At 41.8% G+C, this 23,595-nt stretch overlaps 1 protein-coding gene and 1 long non-coding RNA gene across 2 annotated transcripts in view; one reads left to right on the top strand and one right to left on the bottom strand.

The window, feature by feature from the left end:
* Positions 1-694, bottom strand: part of BEND4 (BEN domain containing 4) — a 45,022-nt gene extending 44,328 nt beyond the window's left edge. The window contains exon 1 of the mRNA XM_051965070.1: positions 163-694. Coding sequence (XP_051821030.1) covers positions 163-694 — 532 coding nt within the window. The remainder of the gene's footprint in view (positions 1-162) is intronic.
* On the top strand, positions 462-22,546 carry LOC127540397 (uncharacterized). Its single transcript, XR_007948127.1, has 2 exons — positions 462-560; positions 20,841-22,546. It is a non-coding gene; the product is annotated as an uncharacterized LOC127540397 (long non-coding RNA).
* The last annotated feature ends 1,049 nt before the right edge of the window (positions 22,547-23,595 follow it).

The raw sequence follows: 23,595 nt of genomic DNA on the forward strand, positions 1-23,595 counted from the left end.
CGGTCCCCTCTCCCGTTCAGCACCTCAAAGTTGGAGAGCGCGCCGGCCGAGGGGAGGGGTCTCCCCCCCCCCCCCACCGCTCCGCTTCTCCCTCCCCCCGGGTCCCCCACTGCGGCCCCGGGGCGGGGGTGAGAGCTCGAAGTTAGAGCAAAGAGTTGGTACCTGCGCTGAGCTCCAGGCTGCCGCCGGCGCCGTTGCCGCTGCCTTCGCTGCTGCTGCTGGTGCTGCTGCTGCTGCTGCTGCTGCTGCCCGCGGCCGCCGCCTGGCTGGCTCCGTACCTGGAGACCCCGGCGGCGGCCGCGGCCGCGGCGGCCGCGGAGGAGGAAGCCAGGGCAGTGGGCGGAGGAACGGGAGTCCTCAGGTGGCCCTGGGACACGAGCGGGGTGCAGGAGGGGGAGGAAGAGGAGGCGGCGACGGCGGCCCGGCCCGGCCCGTTCGGATAGGAGCTCTGCGCCTGGTACTGAGGATGCTGCTCGCTGCTGCTGATGGAGGCAGGAGGATGCTGAAAGTGGGGCTGCTGCCCCCCTGCAGCTGCCCTGACCGGAGGGATTTCCACCATGGTGGGTCTCTCGTAGCGCTTGGTCAAGGCTGGCCTCTTACTGGGGAAGGTCTTGAGGACGCTGTAAGGGCTCCGCTGCTTGTAGATTTTGGGGAGGCTGGGCCCCTCCTCTGCTGGCTGCATCTCCTCCTCCATCCTCCTCCTCCTCCTCCTCCTCGGGGCTGCTTTCCCCCCTGCACACCCCCTCCCCCCGCCTGCTCTCCGGGCTCTCAGGCTCTCCCTGTGAGTGTGTGTGTGTGTGTGTGTGCGCGTGTGTGCGCGCGCGTGTGTGTGTGTGTGTATGTGTGTGTTTCTGCGGGGCTGCTGCTGCCGCCGCCGCCGCCGCCGCCGATGCTGCTGGGGCTGCTGCTTGTCGCTAAGGCTGGCACTGCCGAGCCCCCGTGCGGGGGGCTGCTGCCGGGGCCGTGATTGACAGGCGGTCTCTCCAATGCCTGGAGGGAGAAGGGAGGTAAAGAGCAAGTGTTTAGGGTAATATCTGCTAATGATAATGGGGGAAGGAGGCGGGCCCTGGCATCACAGCTGCGGAGAGGGCTTGCCTGCTAGGTCTGTGCCTCTCACTGGGGGGTGGGGGGACGCGCTGCCCGAGGGGGAGGGGAGGGAGTAGCTGGAGGGGCGCCCTGCAGACAGGTGGAGTGGGTGTGCGGCCGGGCGACGTGAGCCTGCCCGGCGGCTCGCACCGGCCCGTCTCCGAGCCCCCGGGCGCCCCTCCAGCGAGCCCTCGGCCCGGGCACTTGCTGCTGCCCCTCGCGCTACTTCCTTCGGGCGGCGGGCGCCTGGCCATCCGCCCCGCCGCCCTCCCCCTCCCCAGGCTCCGGACACAGACCCCGGCGCCCGGAAAGGCGCTCGGGGTGGGGGTGGGGGGCGAAGGGAACCTGCGGGGAGCACTGATCCCGGGGAGAACCCTCCTCTCCCCGGCGCCTCTTGGCCTTGTGCTCCTGACCAATAGCAAGTGTTCAGCCTCCGCCTGTGAACTTGCCGAGCAGCCCGAGCCTGGGCCAGCCTGGTGCCAGGGCCACTTGTTAGGAAGACTGGCTCTCCCTTCGACTTCTCCCGACACGGCTCCGTCTCCCCCCGCCCTCTCCCCACTTCGTTCAGCCCCCCGATGGGCTGCTCCTCCGGACTGCGACTCCCAGGCTCCCGGCTCCCGCCCCGCAGCCAGCAGCCTGCGCTTCTGGGCCAGGGCTCCGATTTCTGGGTGTGCTGTCCCCTGGCAGAAAGCAAATCCCAAATCACTCAATCCTCCCGGGTCTCAGTTTCTTCAGCTGTAACACGAGGGCGTCAGACTAGACCATTTCTGAGGACCCTTTCCTGCCTCAGCTCCAAGATCCTCCAGGCCCCCTTTGCACGCGACGTGTGCTAAGTATCCCTCCTTAGCTCTTGGCCCTTTCCTCCGGGAGCTTCGAACCCAAGTTTGCCATTTAAACAAGTAATGGGCGCTTAACAGCCTCCATCACCGACTGCCTCTTTGGGGAGGGAAGAGTCAGAGAAAAGAAAACGCTTTCCTGCCTAGCCGCTGGGCTTTGGCAGGCAGAGGAACTCTGCGATGCTTGGTTGGGGCCAAGCTAAGGGCCCTTTCCCCCGAGCGTTAAGGCTGGGCTCCCTATCGGTGGGGGCAGGGTAGTTTGAACGGCGGGATGCAGGGAGGGAACTAAGGGCATGGAGCAGGTAGCTGGGAATCAGACAGGTCATTAGAACAAATGGACTTGAGCAGACTGGTTTCCAAGAAAAAAAATGAAGGCAGTGAGCTGATATAAATTCATGGGACTTAGAGCTGGAAGAAGTCTCAGAAACCTTATCTGCATGACTCCCTATTTGTCTGAAGCTCTCAGAGGGGAATAGACTTGACAGATGTCACACAGCTCCCAAGTAGCAGTCTTGGTCTTCTGTCTCCAAATTAACCAAGAAAATCCTGATCATAATCATTGATTTTCTTCTACTCTTTTGCCAATATATGCCTTAAGCTAAGTGTCTGTTTGAGAACCTATTCTCAGTCACTTATGCCATTTCAGTCTTGTAGTCTGAAAAGTAATATAGACTTGCTGCACCACCCACTCAATGCCCATTCTTATACTATGTTCTCCCTGTTCTGTTTCATATCTGGGCTATCTTTTCTCCCCACCCCCCTACCCTTTGTTGCTTCTTTGCTTCCTTCTAGTTTTGTGTCAGCCAATTAACAAACATTTGTTGATTGATTCACGTGCCAGGCACTGTGTTAAGAGCTGGTGGGCACCTCCCAAGTCTGGAATCATTTCAGGTCAGGACCCACCACCACCACCACCATCACTCAACTGCAGTCTGATTGGTCGAACTCTCCTGTCAATCTTTGGGTCATTGATTCATTTCCTTGTCCTTTGAGTTGACAATCTGATCTCTAATAATCTCTTCCAGGTATGCAAACTTATTTCCGACTCTGTGTTTTGAAAAATGCTTTCCTCTCCCCCCACCCCTATATTTTTCTGCCCTCTTTCCTTTCCCTCTGCATTCTCCTCAGATTGCAGCCTCTTGGTTTTTTTTTTCCCCTTTCCATTTATTAGAGATGAAATAAATAATGCCATAAATAAAAGTATTTGGGAGTCCAGGAACTGTCAGACCTGATTAGGGCATAGAGGACATTTTCTTTCTCATTATGCAAAAGCATTTCATGGAGAAATAAAAGAGGTTTCATTGTAACTCATGCATGTCATATTTCAAGGAATTCAAGATATTAATCATATTTAACATTATTTGCAACGTTTCTCTCTGGCTTCAGAAAACTGCTAAATGAGGACACGTGGATCCCCAGGAAAAAATGGAGACAGGCATTAGAGGGACAGTTAAGAAATAATGAAATGCTGGTGAAAGACAGGGAGAGAATGAGATGCCATAGAGACGTTTCTGAGGCACCTAAGTGAGAAATGGTGGAGATACTTCTGAGATGTGAGACAGCTGAAATTGAATGATATACTAGAGAAAATAAATGATAACAAACATCCCCACACTTTCCTTTTCTCTTTTGTAAAACAGTTCCATATTTTGCATTTGAAATGTTCCTCCTCCCAACCAATAAGTCATAGCTTTAGAAAATGGAATTATGGGAGTAGTTTACAATACTTCTCCTTAAGAAATAATTTTCTATTACTGTTTATTTTGTGTTCTGCTTATTTTTTTCTCCCCCTTCCCTTCTTTGCCCCATTATCCCTTCCCCTCTTTATAATACTTAGAATATTGTCTGTTGCAGTTGACCAAATCAGTATTGCATATTAACAAAACAATTCTTCCTAGAAAACCTTTTTTTCTTCTAACCTTCAATAAAGGAGGAAGCTAGAAATCTTGACTCAACACAAAATCTGAATGAGGTGCCCTGCCTCTTGGAAACTGTAACTTAAAAAATCCACTCTTCCCTATTCAGGGCCTGTGAAAAGAGAAAGGAGGTAGCCAGCAGAATTCACCTTTCTCGTTCTGACTATTATAGCCTCTTGGTTCTTACTAGGGCAGATTAGAGCTTTCTGAGTAATGGACCCATAACAGTTCCAATAATCAGATTGTGATGAAATAGGTACTTGAATATTTTGGTGGAATGGATTTCATTGGTCCATATTCTCCCTCCACTGTGAGTTTGAACTCACAGTCCATCCTTGTCTTATTACGGGGTTGACTCTTATCTAAGCTTTCTCATTAAGCTTCTATGGAGAGGCTGCCCATCAACTAAAAGTTTTCCTCTTGTGGGTACCAATGTCTCATCTCTTGGCTCTCATTCTTGATTCATAAACAACTCATCTTTCTTTTCCTCTTCTCGTTATAGGTGTCCTAGATTCCATTTCTGGCCCTTTGATAACCATCTGAAGAAGGTATATGGGATTTAAGGAGGCTTGATGGGCTTCAACAGTATCCTGTCTTGTGAAAATACATGACAGGAAGTTACTATGATTCTAGGCTCTTGGGTTTCCCTTTCTTTCTTGATTCCCATCTTCTACAAGGCTCTTCAAACAGTACATTTTCATAGAATCATAGAATCTAGAGTCAGAAGAGACTTTAGAGATAAATCCACCCTACCCTTTATTTTACAAACTGAATCCAAGACCTAGAAAGGCTGGGACTTATCCAAGTCTTTAGTCATTTACTCTTGTGTCAAAAAGTACCCAGAACTTTTAAAAGCTTGGTTGCTTTTTATAGATAAGGTAATTTTTGATTGGTAAGAAGATATCAATTCTTGGAGTCATCTAGAATATAGCTTTTAAGTAATAATACAGCTATGGGGAATGTTTTTTATTGCACCAATTTCAATCATATTTAATGAGCTTCTGATTGACTGTTTGATCTCCCAGTGTTTTGTGCTACTTTTAATTCATTTCATATAATAGAAAAAAGTAATTGGAATAAAATTTTGTGACAAGATAATGACCTTCCACTTTGAAATTAAATGTCTGATTAGCTTCAACATTTTAATGTTGAGATGATATTGCAGCAAGAACAGGGATATGTGTATAATAATTTGATAGGAAATGACTAAGAAATATTCTCTTCCTTCTCTCTCTTTACTATGACATAATAAAAAAGGCAGGATAGTCAAGCAAGCTAGGAACTCATGAGACCTTTATTTCTTTCATAGTTTACTATTGGGATTTGAAAATGTCTCTGGGCCTCTCTGTTCCTTATTATCCCTTCCTCCATATTAGAGATGTTGCTGCTGTTTTCTTCTTCTTCTTCTTCTTCTTCTTCTTCTTCTTCTTCTTCTTCTTCTTCTTCTTCTTCTTCTTCTTTTCTTCCTCTTTTCTTCCTCTTTTCTTCTTCTTCTTCTCTTCTTCTTTTCTTCTTTTCTTCTTCTTCTTCTTTTCTTCTTCTTCTCTTCTTCTTCTTCTTTTCTTTTCTTCTTCTTCTTCTTCTTTTCTTCTTTTCTTCTTCTTTTCTTCTTCTTCTTCTTCTTCTTCTCTTCCTCCTTCTTCTCCTTCTTTCTCCCTTTTCTCCTCCTCCTCCTCCTCTTCCTCCTCCTCCTCTTCCTTCTCCTCCTCCTCCTCCTCTTCCTCCTTCTTCTCATCCTCCTTATGTTTCTTGTTCTTCTCTTCCTCTTCCTCTTCTTCCTCCTCTTCCTTCTTCTTGTTCTCTTCCTCCTCTTCTTCCTCCCTTTTCTCTTTCTCCTCCTCCTCTTCTTCCTCCTGTTTCTCTTTGTTTCTGTCTCTCTGTGTGTGTGTCTGTCTCTCTGTTTCTCTTTGTCTCACTCTCTCTGTCTGTCTCTGCCTCTCTCTCTCTCTCACACACACAAACACACAGAGGCTGATTTATATGCTGATACTCAGGTGCTGCCACCTGATTTTATAGACTCAGGTCTTATGGTATCACACTGGGCTTTTTTTTTTCCCTTTTCTTGTTTCTTAATTACCTTCAAAGGCAATAACAGCCTTTTACATGTCTTTTGTCCTCAGTCACACTTTCTCTTTCCCCTCTCCCCCCCCTCCTCCTCCTCCTTCTCTTTTTCCTTCTTTCAAAATTGGAGTTAAGTGCCTTTTGCCCAGGGTCACATAGCTAGTAAGTGTCTGAGGCTAGATTTGAATTCAGGTTCTCCTGACACCAGGGCCAGGCTCTATCTACTGCTGCCCCTATCCAAGGGCTTTTTAAACTTTTCCCCCTCATGACCCCTTTTTGCCCAAGAAATTTTTATGCAACCCTGATTATATAGGTATAGAAAATACAGATCAAAGATTTCCTGATAATAAATCATAGTTTTATGACTCCCACATTCAGTAACATCATCGCTTATGGGGTCGTTTCTCACTTTAAGAAGTTTTGCTCTGTACTAATAGGGACAAAAGCATCTCATACCACGTCACAAAATATTGTGATGAATGAATTGGGGGAAAATTGATTAACTGCTTACTTCCCGTGCAGCACTATGCTAGGTGTTAGAAGTAACAGGCCCAAAGACAAAGGTGATCTCTGCTCTCAAGGAGCTTCCATTTTAATGGACGGCAGCTCCTACAGAGAAGTGGTACTGATGGAGGGATATTTTACTTAGGAAAATGGCAGAGCTGGTCAGTGGAGCAATGACAGATGGTTTGATTATGGATCCAGAACTAGAAAGGAGATGAGGTTTGAGAAGGGGAGTGACCATATGCTGTGGCTGATGAGAAAACGAGGGGGAAGGGAAGGGGCAGTGAAGTGAAGCGTGTCTAGAGTCAGGAGTCAACGTTAACCATCACTCAAGACTTAGGAGGAACTGCCTCCAAAGAGCTTAGAGTTATATGTGTAGAATCATGTACTTGTAATATTAAAAATGCAGGATTGGAAGGACAATGGAGATGTACCAAACCTTAAAGCTTAGTTCTCTGGAAGATTTAGCGGCCATTGGTGGCAGGATAATGGAGTTATAGGATTTAGAACTGAAGGATTTTAACGATCATTGCATCTCGATAAGACAATGAAAGTGAAACTGAGAGAGGTCAAGTATTTAGTCCAAGGTCACACAAGTAACAATCCACCGATCTGGGCTTGGAACTTAGATCTTCTTCCTTCTTCTCTGATAAACTATTAAGATTTTCAAGGGCTGGCTGTGCTAGCTCCATTTTTATGCCTTTAGTAATTTATGTTATAGGCCTTGATTAATTAAAGCCTGCTGAGAGCCTCTAGGGATGAGGAATGAAGACGCTAGGCCCAAACAATTAGAAGCACAGAGGCAAAGATGGATGGGCTACCATCGAAGGCCTTCAGACGTTTGACCAGTAACCTGGGGGACAGCGTGGCCAAGATCTTCTACTGTCTGAGTCCAAGTGTGTGTGATGTATTTTGTGTTTTCTGGACACACGCACTCAGTGATATGAACAGTTCCCTTTTGTGTATATAGCACTGTATTACACAAAAGGGTTGTTGTTGTTTTGTTTGTTTGTTTGTTTTTTGAGGGGTAGTGAAGGCAGGGTTTGGATTTGTGCTTTCATTAGGTTAAGTAACATCTTTTGAAAGATTCCTAATAATTCAGATTTGTAATTTTTCTACAACTTACCGACTTAAATCATTACATAGAGGGATGAGGATGGCTGGCTCATGGTCACACAATCATTATATGGCAGAAATGGGATTTGATCTTGATTTTCCTGATTCTGAGGACAGCTTTCTATTTTTCCATTATCCCATATTGCCTCTCAGAAAGGTTTCTTCCCAAAGTGACAAAAAACAAAAAACAAACAAACAAAAAAAAAACTGAAAAAAACTTCACCGATTCTAGATTGAGAGGAAAAAGCACTTGAGAATGGAGTTGAGGATCACTGGCATCTGAAGAGGTCTGTGTCTGTGTTTTTTAAAAAATATCCGATAATGGAAACATTCCATCCCTATATCAGACTGATTAAGCAAAGCTTTCCAAAGCTCACCCAATAAAAGCAGCCTGCAGACTTGGTCTGAGAAGATCCCTAAAGGGAAGATCAGGAAGCATCTCCATAGTCTGTGAAGGCCCTCCCTTCAGCATGGCTGTTCTCTGAAGGGTTTGGGCCAGAGGTCACTCAGCTGAGGGCAGCTCCCCCACAAGTTCACACCAGCTGGGTCATGTTTACCCACCTGGGTTGTACTACAACCCATCCCCTGATCCAGGTTCCCAGTGACCTGGATGGTCGGTGTGACCAGTCAGAAAAACTTGTAGTCCCTTGGTTCTAGCAGCAGCAAGGCTGTCACTAACATGGAGTCCCTCTTCCACTCCCACTTTCTCAAGGACTTCTTCCTTTACCGACTGCACCACTGTATTCTGTACTCACACTCTTGCTGCTGTTGCCTGCACTATTGCTTATATTGCTTCCTTGTATGATCGTCTCTGATTTTTCTGGACCACAAGACATCTATCCATAGCCTGTGCACTATTGCCCCTTAAACTAGGAGGTCAGTTCTTTCTGATCTGACATAGGGACCATGGTATTTAAATCTGCGGGTGCTTTCACTGAGTGCAATATGGCAGCCTTCCGAGGTCCATTCAGTAGTGCCCATCAAAGAGGCTCGCAGCTTGTCTTGTGGGGTATGAGGAGCTCAGGAGGAGCAGCCCCTGAAGTTTCCCAGAGATCCCTCCATTTTAAGCAGATGCTCGTGGCAAAGACTCATGATTGTATCCCAGACCATTCACCTAAAAGAATCTTCGCACAGGCTTATACCGGTTGTACTTAATTCTGACGTATCAAACTTGGGCTAACGTAGCCTAAAAGATGATATCAATTATAGGAGGCGGCAACTTCAGAGGCAGAAAGATGATGTAGGTGGGAATCTGAGAAGTGTGAGTTGTTTGGGCTGTGGCCATTTCCTCTCTCATTAGTAGCTTGGAAATTTGTAGCATTGTGAACCTATGTGCATGATGGGGAGAGGGGATTTCTCCATGTTATTCTGCTTAATTAAATGCCTTGTTTTCTAGCTTCTTTTCATGTGTTGTTTTTTCCCATTAGAATGTAAGTTCCTGCTAGTACCTATCTGTGTTTCCATCACTTAGCACAGTGTCAGGCACTTAGTAAATGCTTAATAAATTCTATCTATCTATCTATCTATCTATCTATTATCTATATATCTATCTCTTATCTATATGTCAGTCTGTCTATCAGTCTGTCTGTTTACCTGCCTGTCTATCTATCTCTCTATCTACCTACCTATCATTGTAACTCCCTCTCTCTTTGTCTCTCCCTGTCTCTGGTTCTGACTCTCCTTCTCTCTCAACTTGTTGGATTCCTTTTTAATAAAAGCATCAAATGGGAGTGCCTGAACTGTGGTTTCGAATAAATGTTGACCCCAAGAGCCCCTTAAACCTGAGTGAAGCTTTTAGAGTCTTATGTTGAGGGAATGGGGGTCATATTTATAGTATGATATGTGAAAACAATAATTTGAACTTAAGTCTCTGCAAGTGAAAGCCTAATTTTTCTCCTTCCCATCATCAAAAGTGTTTTTATCTTGGCACCTTCCCTAAGCCAGGTCACACATATTTCCAGTAGTACCAGGGAAAGGAATGGAATAGAAGATAAGCTATACTTTTATGCTTAGTCAAAACCTACAGGGTATCAGATGCTTTTTGTAAGGCTTTTGATTTCCCTCCCCTTAAATGCTCTTCTTTCTCTCCAGGCCGGCGAAATTTAAGTGAATTGATCTGGACTTTGTTTATTGACAGACACACCTACCCAAATGCTAGCTTTAAAGCTCCGGAAAGCTTTGTGTTGGAATTCACGTAAAGGAAAAAGGCATTGACTCGGGTTGCAAACCCACTTCCATCACTTAATAACTATGTGACTGTAGGCAAGATGCTTCACTATTCGAAATTTGCTCATCTACAAAATAAGAATAATGATACTTGCCCAATCTCGTTGGGAGGAAAAGGCCTGCTGACATCTTTATATTTCCTCACCATCATTCTCTGACTCTGAAAATTCCCTATTGTCACTAAAAACTACATTTGGCTTCAGACTTCAGATTACAGGCCGGTTTTTTCTTCAACAATTTAAAATGATGTAAAAATTTGAACTATTAAAGAGACTGAAAGGACATCCTCATAAAGTATTCCTTTCCCCCCAGATAATATTATGCAAGTATGTCATGAGCAGTTGCATACTACTATGACCGATACTATGGTTATTACTGTGAACACTAATAGGACAAATTATAGATGGTTTGGAGGTTAATAAAGTATGTTACATGCATGATTTCATGTGAGCAACACAAAAAAAAAAAGCCTGTGCAGAAAGTGCTAGGGTTTATCCCCATTTTGTAGACAATTTGTCCTATTTTGAGAGAGCAAGTGACTTGTTTCAGATCATGAAGCTAGAGTCTAAGGTAGAATTTGAACTCGTGTTCCTTTCTCTATTCTAGCTAAGTCTGGTTCCCCTCTGCTACTCTAAATGCTACTCTTCCTGGTCCTCCATCAGTAAAATGAAGGGATTTTTAACCAGATTGTCTCTTCCAGCACTAAATGTCTATAACTGTTTTAAGATATTAATGATATTACTTATACAATTTGGAGCTTTTTGGGTAGGAACTATCTTTTGCTTCTTTTTATTTCTCCAGTATTTAGCACAGTGCCTGGTATGTAGTAGGTATTTAATAAATGTTTATTGACTGATTGAAATAATATAGCATTTAGATCCTTTTACTTTTTTATTGTTATTTTTTAATTTTTCAAATGAAATTCTATGTTCTCTCAGGGTCTAGGAAATTTAGAAATGTAGGTAGGGGCTTGTATAATACTCTCTGGGGGAGCACATAGCGTTTGACCCTGTGAGGATATACTTTCATTCCCTTTAAACAAACTCTGTGTTCTTCTGGCTTCTAGTTGATATTGGGTTGTGTTTGATGACAGTATTTATTGTGGTGAGATAAGTTAAAAACTATAATTTATGAGGATTTTGAAATGCTTTCTCCTTCCCTCAAGGAGGATGGTAATCAGATATACAATTTGACAGCAGTCCTTAATTATCACCAACTTTAAGGTGGAGAAGGGTGATGTTTTGAAAGAAATTTTCTGAGTGCCCTGAAATGATAGGTCTCAGATCTAGGACCATTGGCTAGAGGATCATAGGGAGAGAGGAATTGGAAATGCAGCTCTATAGAGTTTTTATAAAACATAGATCTGTCCCCTTAAAGATCAAAGGTTGGTGTAAGAGAACCAGGCACTGTTGCACTGTTAAGAAATTAGAAGAATTAATTCTTAAATGGAGGAAGCATGGAGGGTGGGATTTCCTGCCAATATGACTGTTGCTAGATCAGAGCAGTTAGCTAAATTGAGACTATGCTTAATATTCTCTTACAAGCATTTTAAAATTAATAACTATATAAAAATATGCTATATCACTAATTAGGGAAATGCAAATTAAAACAATCCTAAGATATCTCATACCCATAAGATAGGCTAAGATAAGAAAAAAGAAAAATGACAAAAATTAGAAGGAGCGAGGGGAAACAAGTACATTAACTTGTTGTTGGTGGAGTTGGGGACTAATCTAACCATTCTGGAGAACAGTTTGGAGCTATACCCAAAGCAAGCTGTTGTAGAGGGCCTAGACTCTGAAAAGGTATACTTGAATCAACAACAGCATGGTGCTTATGGTGATGTAATGGTTGTGTGTGCTCAGTGTGCTGGAGTGATGTAATCGTGCTGAGGTATTTAAGGGAGTCTCCGACACAGAAGAGTCTCTAAGCCACAGACACAGAGAAGGCGTCAAGCCCCAGACATGATTCCACACTCCAACTTTGACCGGCCACATCCTAGCTCTCCTGCCTCCTTCACTTCTCCACCTAAAGACCAAGGACTCAGACTGATCCTGAGGTTCTCCAGAGAGCTAGCCCAGACATTATATTTCTCCTGGGTGATAAGTCACACATTATTTACTTGTATTAGTAACTAGGATATTAACTACACATTCCCCAGTTTCCCACATCAGTGTATGGATGGACACTGTTTTGTAAGTACTCTCAGGAGGTGAAATGGTCAAGCCTACTGTGCCTGGAGGCAAAGGATCCATAGGCCGGACAGGGACATATTTCACCTCTCCAGGGGATATCTCAGTAATCCCAGCTGCATACAACTCTATTCTCCCCAACTGTAATCCCTTTCTCCCATAAGGTTGCTTCCTGGATGATTGATTATATAATCTCTTTCTCCCATCAGGTTGCTTCTTGACTGATTGATCATGTCTGAGTACTGACCTTTAAAGACTCCTTGGGTGTAGCATCAACTGCCATCATGCCCCAAGTGTTTTTTGCCTGGGACCCTGGAGCTGAGCCCCGCTTCCCGTTTCCCTGAGTCAATCTACATTCTGATGCCCAATGGAAGCCTCTGTTGCAATTTGGACATGGGGCTTTGGGTTTTGTTCTCCTACCTTGTTTTCTCACTCTGTCTCTATGCCAACATTGAACTTTCAGATGCCCTACTTTACCACGTTGAAAGCACTGATGAGTCTCTCTGGAAGTCCCTTGCCAAAAGGGAACCCATGTTCAGCATCATAGCCTGGGTATAAAAGGTATTTGTGCCCACTGTGGCACAGCATCTTATGATGTTTTCTAAAGGAGCATCTTTGTGTAATCCTAGTATAGTTCTTCTACAAAAATCATTAGCATTTTCTCTAAAAAGTTGTCTTATCATAATTTCTGTTGCTGCATTTTCACCAATAGTTCATATGACAGCTGTCTGCAGACATCCCACAAAGCCAGCAAAGGGTTCGTTTAGACCTTGCACTATTTTGGTGAAGGCTTCCCCTCTATCTTGCCTTCCTGGGAGGAGGCCCCATGCTTTTTTTCATGGAAGCAATTTGCTCATATGCTGCTATGGGATAATTCATCTGTGCTGAAGTGTCTGCATAATGACCTACAACTGTTAATTGGCAGGAGGTGATTGGTATATTAACTCCAGGTTGCCTATTTCATTGGGCTTGTATCCTACAGAGCTCACTATATTCAGAAAGCCACAATAAGTTTTGTCCAGGTTCTAAGCATGCCCTTGCTATAGATTTCCAATCACTAGGGGTTAAAACTTCAAAAACCAAATTCTGTAATAACATCTTAATATAAGATAATGTAGCCCCATAAAGAGTGCAAGCTTTTTTCAGATCTTTGATAATTTCCAGATTAAAAGGAGTGTATCTTCTTTCTTGACCTGAAGAGTCAAACTCTTCAATCACAAGGTATGCTTCTATTCTCAAACCAATTCTATCATGTCCTTTTGTCATTGTGTCATAAGGGGTGGACAAAGCTGCTTCATGAATTGTGCTAATGGTGTCACTATCCCTCCTAATCCTCCTTCTCCCTCCACCCATGAAGGTGAAATTGAGGGGGGGAGGATCAGGAGATGGGGAATTCCCTAAGAGTACCTGCTGAGAAGCACCACCCTCCTTAAGTTCAACAGTGCTGTACTTAACTCCTTTCTTGTCCAACTCTCCATGCCTTTCAGCTACTTTGTCAGTACCATCCCCCTCCTGCTCTTCTCCTCACACTTCCTTGTCTGGCTATTCTCTTTAAAACTTTTCCTTTTTAAAGAACTTGTGGGATTCTTTAAAGCCAGTTGTATTATGCTGTACATAAGAAATGTTTCCTCAGGAATTGAATCAAGACGCATAGCTTCATAATATTCAATTAATTGCTCTCCCACTAGTTCCCACATATCTGGCTCCAATTTTTCTTCCTTAGAGAACCAAGGAGATGTGCACTCTAATATATTTGTGAGCCCAGTGATCTGCCTCTGAGTTACCAACAAACCTTACTTCTTTATTGACCTAACTATGCATTCTACACACTTCCCTTGGGGTGGGGAAACCTCTTTTCTTAGTATTTGCCCCATTTCAGCTAAAAAATGAAAGTGACTAGTTTAGCTCTTACAAAAATTTCCTGCTTGTCTATTTTTATACTCATCCTATTTCCAGGTCATAGGGACTTCTCCACTGAGCTTATGACCACATCAGTCAATCTGTTTTGTGTCCTGCTTTGCAAGGCCCTGTGTTTCTAGGGCCCCACGTTTAGAGAGGTAAAATGTAATGTCTGGGCTAACTCTCTGGAGGACCTTGGGATCAATCCAAGTTCTTGGTCTTAATGGAGAAGTGAAGGAGGCAGGAGAGCTACACGTGGCTGGTCAAAGATGGAGTCTAGACTCTGGAGTCTGGAGCCTGAAGCCTTCTGTGTGCCTGTGACTGAGAGAATCTTCTGTGTCTGAGGCTCCCTTAAATACCTCAGTATGATTACATCACTTCAGCACACTGAGCACACGCAATCATTACATCACCATAAGCACCATGCTGTCCTTGATTCAAGTACACCTTTTCAGAGTTCCAGCCCTCTACAGGCTGTCTTTTGATCCAGCAATACTGATGCTAATTCTATATCCCAAAGAAATGAAAGAGAGAGGAAAAGGACCCAAATGTACAAAAATATTTATAGCAGTTCTTTTTATGGTGGCAAAGAATTGGAAACTTAGGAGATGTCCATTAATGGGGAAATGGCTAAACAAGTTCTGGCATATATGTATGATAGAAAACTGCTGTGCTGTAAGAAATGATGAAAGAATGCTATGGTTTCATAAAAACTTAGAAAGACTTATGAACTGATACAAAATGACATGTCTAATGTGGGAATTTGTTTTGCTTCACTGTACATGTTTGTAATGGGTTTTGTTTTGTTTTCCTTCTCAATGAGTGGAGACAGAGAGGTTTGGGGAAGAGAAATCAGAACTAAGAATAAGATAAAATTGAGTTTACATGTATTTCCTCTTGCTTTCATTTACATTTATTTGTATATTTGTAACCCTTTGGAGTTGAAAGGGTCTTGGTAAAAACCAAACACCATATGATTATCTTCAATGGTGAGGGAGGATTCGATGTCATTTTGTAGGCAAGTTTGAGTTGGGTTCCCTAGACTGACTTTGCTGCAAATTATACTAGTCCTGGGATGCCTTTTAGAATTGGGTTCAATTGCCCAATAGAATTGGATTCTATTGAGCATCTTTTTGCAAGGTGGTATCATAAACATAGGCAACTTCTCACCTGAGAAATACTTGGAAACCAGTTTTTACCCCAGCTAATCAAGAGATTAGCTCTTGAATCAGATGACCTTAGTACAAATTCTACCTCTGATAGGTAGTAGCATAATAAACTTTTCCTACAATTCAATTTCCTTATATGCAAAATGAGGATATTAGACTAGATGCTTTCTGAAGTTCCTTCCTCTGTGATCCTTTTTTTCTAGTAGAAAGACAACCTTCTTTAGAAAAATTAGCTTTATTCTTTTTTAAGGGACAGAGATCTGTTTTCTACCACTCACTGTATATACTCTTACAGAACAAAAAGGAAAATAAAACTCTTGTAACAAATTTATTTAGTTAAACTAAACAAATGTCCACATTGGCCATGTCCAAAAAATATGACTCAGTTTACTTTTAGCCCTCTCTACCAGAAGATGGATAGCTTGGTTCATAATTGTTCTCTTGAATGATCATTGTTAATCATTACCTTGATCAGAGTTCTTAAATATTTCAGATTTACACAATAGCAACCCCATTGTAAAGATGAACACTTATGGAATGGTATTACTGGCTATTGTTATTGTCAAAGAACTAGAAATTTCAAGGTTGCCTGTCAAGTGGGGAATGATTGAACATATGGTATATGATTGTAATGAAAAACTCTTGTGCAATAAGAAATGATGAAAAGGATGGTCTTAGAAAAACATAGACTTGCATGAAAAAATGGAGGGCAAAGTGAATATTGTATACAATGTATCCAAGAAAATATTGTATACAGTAACAGCAAAATTATTTTAAAAACAATTTTGAGTGAATAAGTCATTTCTACTATTATAAACATCCAAAGAAAGGAGCTATCTGCATTTAAGAAAGAATTGATAAATAGAAGTATGTATCGAATGATTGTATATATATATACATATGTATATATACATACACACACATATTTGTATCTATTTGTAGCCATCTTAGGAGTGAGGGAGAAAAAAGGAAAATGTATGTAATAACTTTATTATATATTTAAAAGGAATAGCAAGTTGTACACAATAGATTTGCAGTTTCATGGACAATCATATTTTTAAAAATTATGCTGTATTATGGAAATGCTTGTTTTAATCCATAAACTGAAAATAAAAATAAATTGTTTTCCTGGTTCTGTCCATTTCACTCTGCAGCAATCCAAGCAAATATTCCCAAGCATCTCTGAAATTGTCCCTTTTTCCATATATTTCAGCCCAATAGTATCCTATTACTTTCACATGCTGTACTTTGTTCAGTCATCCTCTGATTGATGGGAATCACTTTAGTTTCTAGCTTTTCACCATCACAAAAGCTGCTATAAATACATGTATCTTTTAATATACAGATCCTTTTCCTCGTTTGATTTTTTTTTTTGAGCACAAGTCTATTTGTGGTATCCCTGGATGCACAGTTTTACAGCATAGTTCTAAATGTCTTCTCAGAATGGCTGAATCAATAAAGTACCAATAGTGTATAAGTATATCTGTTTTCTCCAAATTTATTTAACATTTGCCATTTTCCTTTTTTTTTGATCAACTTTGTCAATTTGATGAATATGAGAAACCCAGAGAACAACTGACTTCTCAAATGAACATTGGTCTTAGAGTCAGAAAAATTGTGATCAAGTGTGTGTGTGTGTGTATGTACACATACATAGGTATTATTTATATATGAATACACATACAAACTTGTGTAAATTACTATCACTTCCCTTGGTAGTAGTTTCCTCATCTATTAAATGGGGATGATCTTAGCACTATCTACCTCACAGTAGCATTGGAAAAGATCAAATGGGAGCATGGCCATATGTCCCTTTGTACACAGAAAGTGGTGTGCAAATGTCACTTATCCCTAATAATGCTTCAGTAAATAGAGGACACCAAACATAGTGCTGTCACTTGTTTATAACAAGCTCTCTTTTTATCCCTGTCTCACTCTCAAATTTTTTGCTATTTTTGATTTAAGAAAACAGTTCAGTTGCCAAAGTTGGTTAAATGAGGTACTTCTAAAGTTAGTTAAGTGGTGCTAAGTACCACTCTGAAAGTAGTTTTTCCTTTTTAACAACTGTCATTCATGAAGCCATCATACATGAAAATGTTCTGATGGAAGAGAGAACTCATGGGATATTCTCATAATGAAAATCATGTCTCCTTTTAACATTTGAATTACTCAGAATCCTTATATTTTAGAGTTTAAAGAGCCCTCAGTGGATGCCTAATACAACTCATCTTAGAACAATAAACCCTTCTAAAATATATCTGACAAGTGGTCATGTCATCCAGCAAATGCTTGTTGGCTTCCAATAAGAGGGACCCACTACTCTTAAGAGATCCTATTACTATCTCCCTCCCAACTTCTTTTCTTTGGTCGAAATATGCCCAGTAATGATTCTCATGTGGAATGACCTTAAGCCTTTTTTTCATCCTGGTGATGTTTTACCAGATAAGCTTTAGTTTATCAATTGTGGATCCCCAAACTGAATACAATACCAAAAATATTGTCTGGCCAGTACACAGTACAGTGGAGACTACCAATTTCTGATTTCTCCTCAGATGATACATTTCATTTGATACATCCTAGGATGAAATTATTTTTTTTGGCAGCCATGCTAACTAATCGATTAATTATTAAACTACTATGTGCCAGGTTCTGGAGATACAAAACCAAAAATTCAATAATCTCTGCCTTCAAAGACTTACATTCTATTACAAAGGTAATTTGTATAGAACAAAACTAAAGGCTGAAGGTCATTTATTTACTTATTTTGGGGGTAAAGCTTTTTATTTTCTTTTTTTTTAAAGCTTTTTATTTTCAAAACACATTCATAGACATTTATCATGCTGCACAAGAAAAATCAGATCAAAACGGATAAAAAAATGAGAAAGAAAACAAAATGCAAGTATACAACAACAAAAAGGGTGAAAATCCTATGTTGTTATCCACCCTTCCCCACAGACCTCTCTCTGGGTACAGATGACTCCATTCCAATCCCATTGTTGTGACCCACACAACAATCCCTGTAGTCTCTCTGGGTGTAGATGGTTCTCTCTCTCACGAGACCATTGGAACTGGTCTGAATCACCTCGCAGTTGAATTGCATCCATCAGAATTGATCATGGTATAATTTTGTTGTTGCTCTGTACCCTATGCTCTTGGTTCTACTCATTTGAAGTTTATTTTATTATTATTATTATTGCTGAGGCAATTGGTGTTAAGTGATTTGCCCAGGGTCACACAGTTAGAAAGTGTTAAGTGTCTGAGGTCAGATTTAAACTCAGTTCTTCTTGACTTCAGGGCTGGTGCTCTATCCACCCCATTTGAAGTTTATTTTAACAAAAATCTCAAGTATAACTTTATATTTCATTTAGTAAAAACATAGCAACATTGAAAGCATGTTGAATCAAAAGACTTGGACCAAATCCTACTTAGCTATATCAGCTATGGGATTATTGGCAAGCTGTTCTCATCTTTGGGCCTTCTTCAGTTTCCCTCTCCTTAAATCCAATTTATGCACAAGTCAAGTCATTGCCCTTGTGACATCATTGGTCCCCTTTGAGAATGAAGGATAAAAATAAAAGATAGAATAAAATAAAGGAGCTAGGTTAAATAATCTCCCAGGTCTCTCTCAACTCCAACCATTTGTGATTCTTATATAGCTCCCATTTATATAGTGCCTTGTGGATTTATAAAGAGCCTTATGTTTGATCAGATGAGACTCAAGGATGTATACTTTCCCTTTCAGAAGCCAGAGGAACATTTAAAAGCTGGCAGCAAAATGCCAGATTATGAGCAAATGTTCTTATATTTGGTGGTATCAGAAATAGAGGGAGAGTTTTTTCCCCTTAAGCATTGCAGGTATGTGGGCGTTTAGTAAACGCTGAGATGATGAAGAATTCTTGACCTCAGTTGCCGGGCTAGGTCCCCCCTCGATGCCCTCAGGTTTTAACCTTAGCCATTTAATTTTAAACTTGGCTCTGTAGCTCATGTTTATGGAAAAATGAGCAAAATAGGGAAGATCAAAAGTAAAAAGAAAAAAAAAACCAAACCCAAGAACAACAAACCCGGCTGTAGAATTCAATATTTCAGAAGCTGTTGATGGGTAAATGTTATTGAAGTGTGGCATTCAGAACCAAAGGCCTGCACTTATGATAATGAGCCTAACTAGGAAATGAGATTGACACAGCAATTCTCGGGTTTTGTTGTCCCCTGAGGTTAGAGATTATGCAGCTCGGGATTCTCTTTTTAGCTTCTTTGGTAATTCCTACTGTGAGACACAACACTCTGCATATTTGTCAGGGTTTCACTCCTGGCAGGTGATGGGGGTCTTTGAGGTGGCTGTTCTTACTTGAACCCTGAGCCACATCCTCCTGGATCTGGGGGACCCACCTGCCCGCTGAGGGTCTCCTCTCACTGACCTCTCCCTTAAAGCTTCTTTGTGCCATCGAGGTGACCATGGTTGGAAGGTCAGAGCCAGCTAGAAAGGCTTGAATCTGGTCACAGATCCTGTGTTTGGCCTCCTGAGAATCAGCCTTTCTAACTTCAGAGAGGCTTGTTACTAGAGTTGTCCGTTAGATGATTTCTTTTATTTTTCTTCATGTCATAGCAACTTGTGAATACTGTTAAAGTGGGGCTGGGATCGGAGTACCCAAATGGATGAAAGCATTTTTGTTATTGAGTCGTTTTTCTGGTGTGTTCGGCTCTTTGTGACCCATTTGGGGTTTTCTTGGCAGAGATATTGGAGTAGTCTGCCATTTCCTCTTCCAGCTCATTTGCAGAGGAAGAAACTGAGGGTTGGGTGACTCAATGTATGAGATCAAATTTGAACTCAAGACAATGAGTATTCCTGACTCCAAAAGCAGCACTCCATCCACTGCACTGCCTAACTGCCTATGAAATCTCTTATCCTGGAATTGATAGTTGTATTATTTATATATCTTTCTCCCTTCAGAGATATAAGCGGCAAGTCTGACACCCAGGATGGGAAAATCTTTCCTCAAATAAACTTTTAAAGACATTCACCTGTGGGAGTAAATAGAAGGGGCAATGCTTCATTGGGGAGGGAAGAGATATACCTTTTCTACCAGCAGGCTACAACCTAAGGGAAAGGAGACAAAATTGAGATAGAGAGGAATTCACCAGAGGTACAAAGTATCTTACTGGTTTTATCTAAGTATTCTTTCTCTAAGTTCTAAAGAAGCGTAGTACTTTGAGCTCCCTCTAAATTTTGGTGTCCAAAGAAAATGCTACAGACACCCTGTCCTAGTTAAGATTGAATTTATCTAGGTATATACCTGTCTGTCTTTTTATCCATCTACCAGTCTTTCTTCTCCCTCCCTCCCTTTTTCTTTCCTTCTTCTCTTTTTCTTCCTTCCTTCTTTCTTTTCTTCCTTCCTTCCTTCTTCCTTCCTTCTTTCTTTTCTTCCTTCCTTCCTTCCTTCCTTCCTTCCTTCCTTCTTTCCTTCCTTCCTTCTTTCCTTCCTTCCTTCTTTCTTCCTTCCTTCCTTCCTTCCTTCCTTCCTTCCTTCCTTCCTTCCTTCCTTCCTTCCTTCCTTCCTTCCTTCCTTCCTTCCTTCCCTTTTTCCTTTCTTCTTTTCTATCATCTAGCTATCCTTCTTTCTTTCTATATCTCATCTATGTGTATATGCCTCTTAACAATAATACAAATGGATTCCTACCCAGAAGGTGTGAGATCACTTTGTTCATAGCTTAAGTGAGAGAACCATGATATAAAGGGAAGGGCTAAGAGATCTTCTTGGTCTTCTTCCCCAGGGGCTAGAATGGCCTCTGAGAAATGAGCTTGGGTCCTTATCCTTTATTGATTCTTTTCTATTCTAGGTGCAAGCAATGGAATCTCCAAACTAAGCCAGGAGTGTGAGCAATGAAGATATGAGAATACAAAAATCCAGTCTAAGTATTGCAACTAAACCAGCATGAAACTCAGAGAAGTTTGGGTCCAAGACTCAGGTGGAATGGAAGCTATCAGTGATGCTGCCTTTGGATGGCAACTGGACGAAACTAATATCACATAGGAATGGAAATAAATTTGGAGTCTATTCCCTCCCTCTGGCCCAATACTGAAGCAGCGAAGGGAGATTGCGCCATTGAAGTAGGGGAAATGTTTATACTTTATTCTAGCTATATCTTTGAAGTAAATATTCCTTTGTAAAAGTTAAAATAGTGACATAAATAATATATCCCAGTTCTTATACATACTACCTAAGTGGTTGGGTTGGTTTCAAAATATTTATGGCTTTGGACTCCCCCACCCCCAGTTATATTTGAATACTTTGGACTATTTGGGCAAATTGTGATTGGGAATGAGAATTTTGGATTGGGAATAGAGGTGAGCTTGAATTATAGCCCGCTATTCTTTCATATCTCATTCGGTGGCTCTCCTTTGGTTATGATAGCAGCAACAAAAGGGGCAAAAAAGTCACTCATCCTTATCTGAAACATGAGGAAAATAACATTTATATTATCTATCTAGAGTGGCAAGACAAAGGGACTATCTTTGTATGCTCTAGGAATGGAATTATATTCTATTTTAGAGGTGTTAAACAAAGCTGATTACATGCCGTGTCTTGTCATCCCTGTGATCAAAGGGAAGGGAGCTATCTTTTTAGTTATCCAAATAATTACTCAGTAACATGATGGAGGGGGCAGCTAGGTGGTATACAGTGGATAAGATACCAGAACTGGAGTCAGAAAGTCTCATCTTTTTTGAATTCAAAACCAGCATCAGATCCGTAATGCTAGGCAAGTCACTTAACCCTGTTTACCTCAGGTTCCTTATTTGTAAAAATGAACTAGAGAAGGAGATGGCAAAACACTCCAGATCTTTGCTGAGAAACCTTCAAACAGGGTCCCAAAGAATCAGACACAATTGACATGATTGAACAATATGGTGGAGAAGCAAGGCTGGTTAGAAATGAAATTGGCTTTGGAGACCAAGCAAATGAACTCATTCCAGAAAACCTAGCTAGATGAATTTGGGATGGGCATAGGAGATGAGCATCAACTGTAGTCCACTTTTCTTTCTTATCTCACTTGGCTGCTCTCCTTTGGATTTCTCCACTATGCCTCTAGAAAGAGTCTGGTGGTCTAAGGGAAAAGGGAGCAGGTTATGATGGCAGCAGCAGAAGAGGCAAAGAGGGTCGATTGAACCTTATCACCCTGTTAAACCATGCCAGCTTTGCAAGGTCCTCATCCCTCATCAATGCCCTCTGCCTTGGGACCCTTCTGATTGGAGGCGCCCTCCTGATGCCCAAGTCAAGCAGCTTTTCATTTCTCCCCACTTCTACTACTTTTGTGTCCCACATGCCACCAACTCCTCCTCTCCCCCATTAAATTATAAGCAATTTATATTCCCAGTGCTTAGCACAGTGTCTGGAACATAGTAGGTACCTAATATATGTTTATTGATGACTCTTTTTTTTTAAAGAGGTATGAAGTAGCTGAATTTTCCAGGCTCATAGAGAATGGGGAACTGAACTAGGTTCTGGAACTATAATTAATAAATGATTTAGAAAATTTAAGTATCAGCCAGTCTGGGACAGTTTTTCTTTTAGATGCATTTCTGATCATCATGTGGTGACATATTATTCCACAAGTTGTCTTCTCTTATTGTGTCTTCTGTTATGGTGTGGGACAGTGTCTATTTTTAGTGCTAGAAGCCCTTTAACACCACGATTTTAGTCGATTCCTGAGCTGAGCCTCATAAACTTAGCTCAGCAAAGCCAAAGCTAAGCCTGGCTCAATGCCTTCGGCTAAAATGGCACCTTCCCCACCCCACACAGGTTTTTCTTCAGTTCGTTTTCCTTATAGTCTCTATGTCTGGGAGGTAATCAGTATTCATAATCATTCTGAACAATTATGAATGAATTTGGCTTATATTCCTCATCTCCCATCCCAGTTTTTATTGAGGGAAAAACAGGACTCCCATTATTCCTTTGAGGAATAGCCTTCCCCGGCCCCACTTTCAAAACACAACCATTCAGTAACTAAGAATTCTGAAGCTGATGAACAAAAAGCATTTTTTGAAAAAAATTTAAAAAGCATAAAAACCAAGAGGAATCAAAGGCCTCGTGGAGTTATGACTAACAAGACACAAATTGGCTTTTCTTCTCTCTTTCTTTGTCTGGCCTGGGAAGGGACTGGGTTATTCTGGACTAATGGACTGGTTGGGTCACACTCCTGGAGAAGGCTTGCCTAATGCTCTCATTTGATCATTGTGACTACCCTAGCAGGTAAAAAGTGGGGAAACTGAGGCTGACTTTAAGGCCTTCAGAATGAAGAAGGGGTAAGAAAGGTATCAGGAATCAGGCCGTCTATTTTACTGTTTATTCCTCTTGCACATTACCCCATCTGGTTTGTAACTTTCCCTTCTCTATCATACTCACTACTCAGACCCTATAACCTTCATCCAGCCAGGCAATGACCACTAATCATGACTAAGCTCCCTGCTTAGATGATGTAGGATATGGTTCTAGCCAGCGTGGACCCCTAGTGTCTCCAGCATGGCTGCTCTTCTTCTTGGGAGTATACCGGGTTCAAATCTCAGGCATTTTGAGGAAGACTGGGTAATTCTGTC

This window comes from Antechinus flavipes, chromosome 6 (assembly GCF_016432865.1).
Source record: "Antechinus flavipes isolate AdamAnt ecotype Samford, QLD, Australia chromosome 6, AdamAnt_v2, whole genome shotgun sequence".
NCBI lineage: Eukaryota > Metazoa > Chordata > Mammalia > Dasyuromorphia > Dasyuridae > Antechinus > Antechinus flavipes.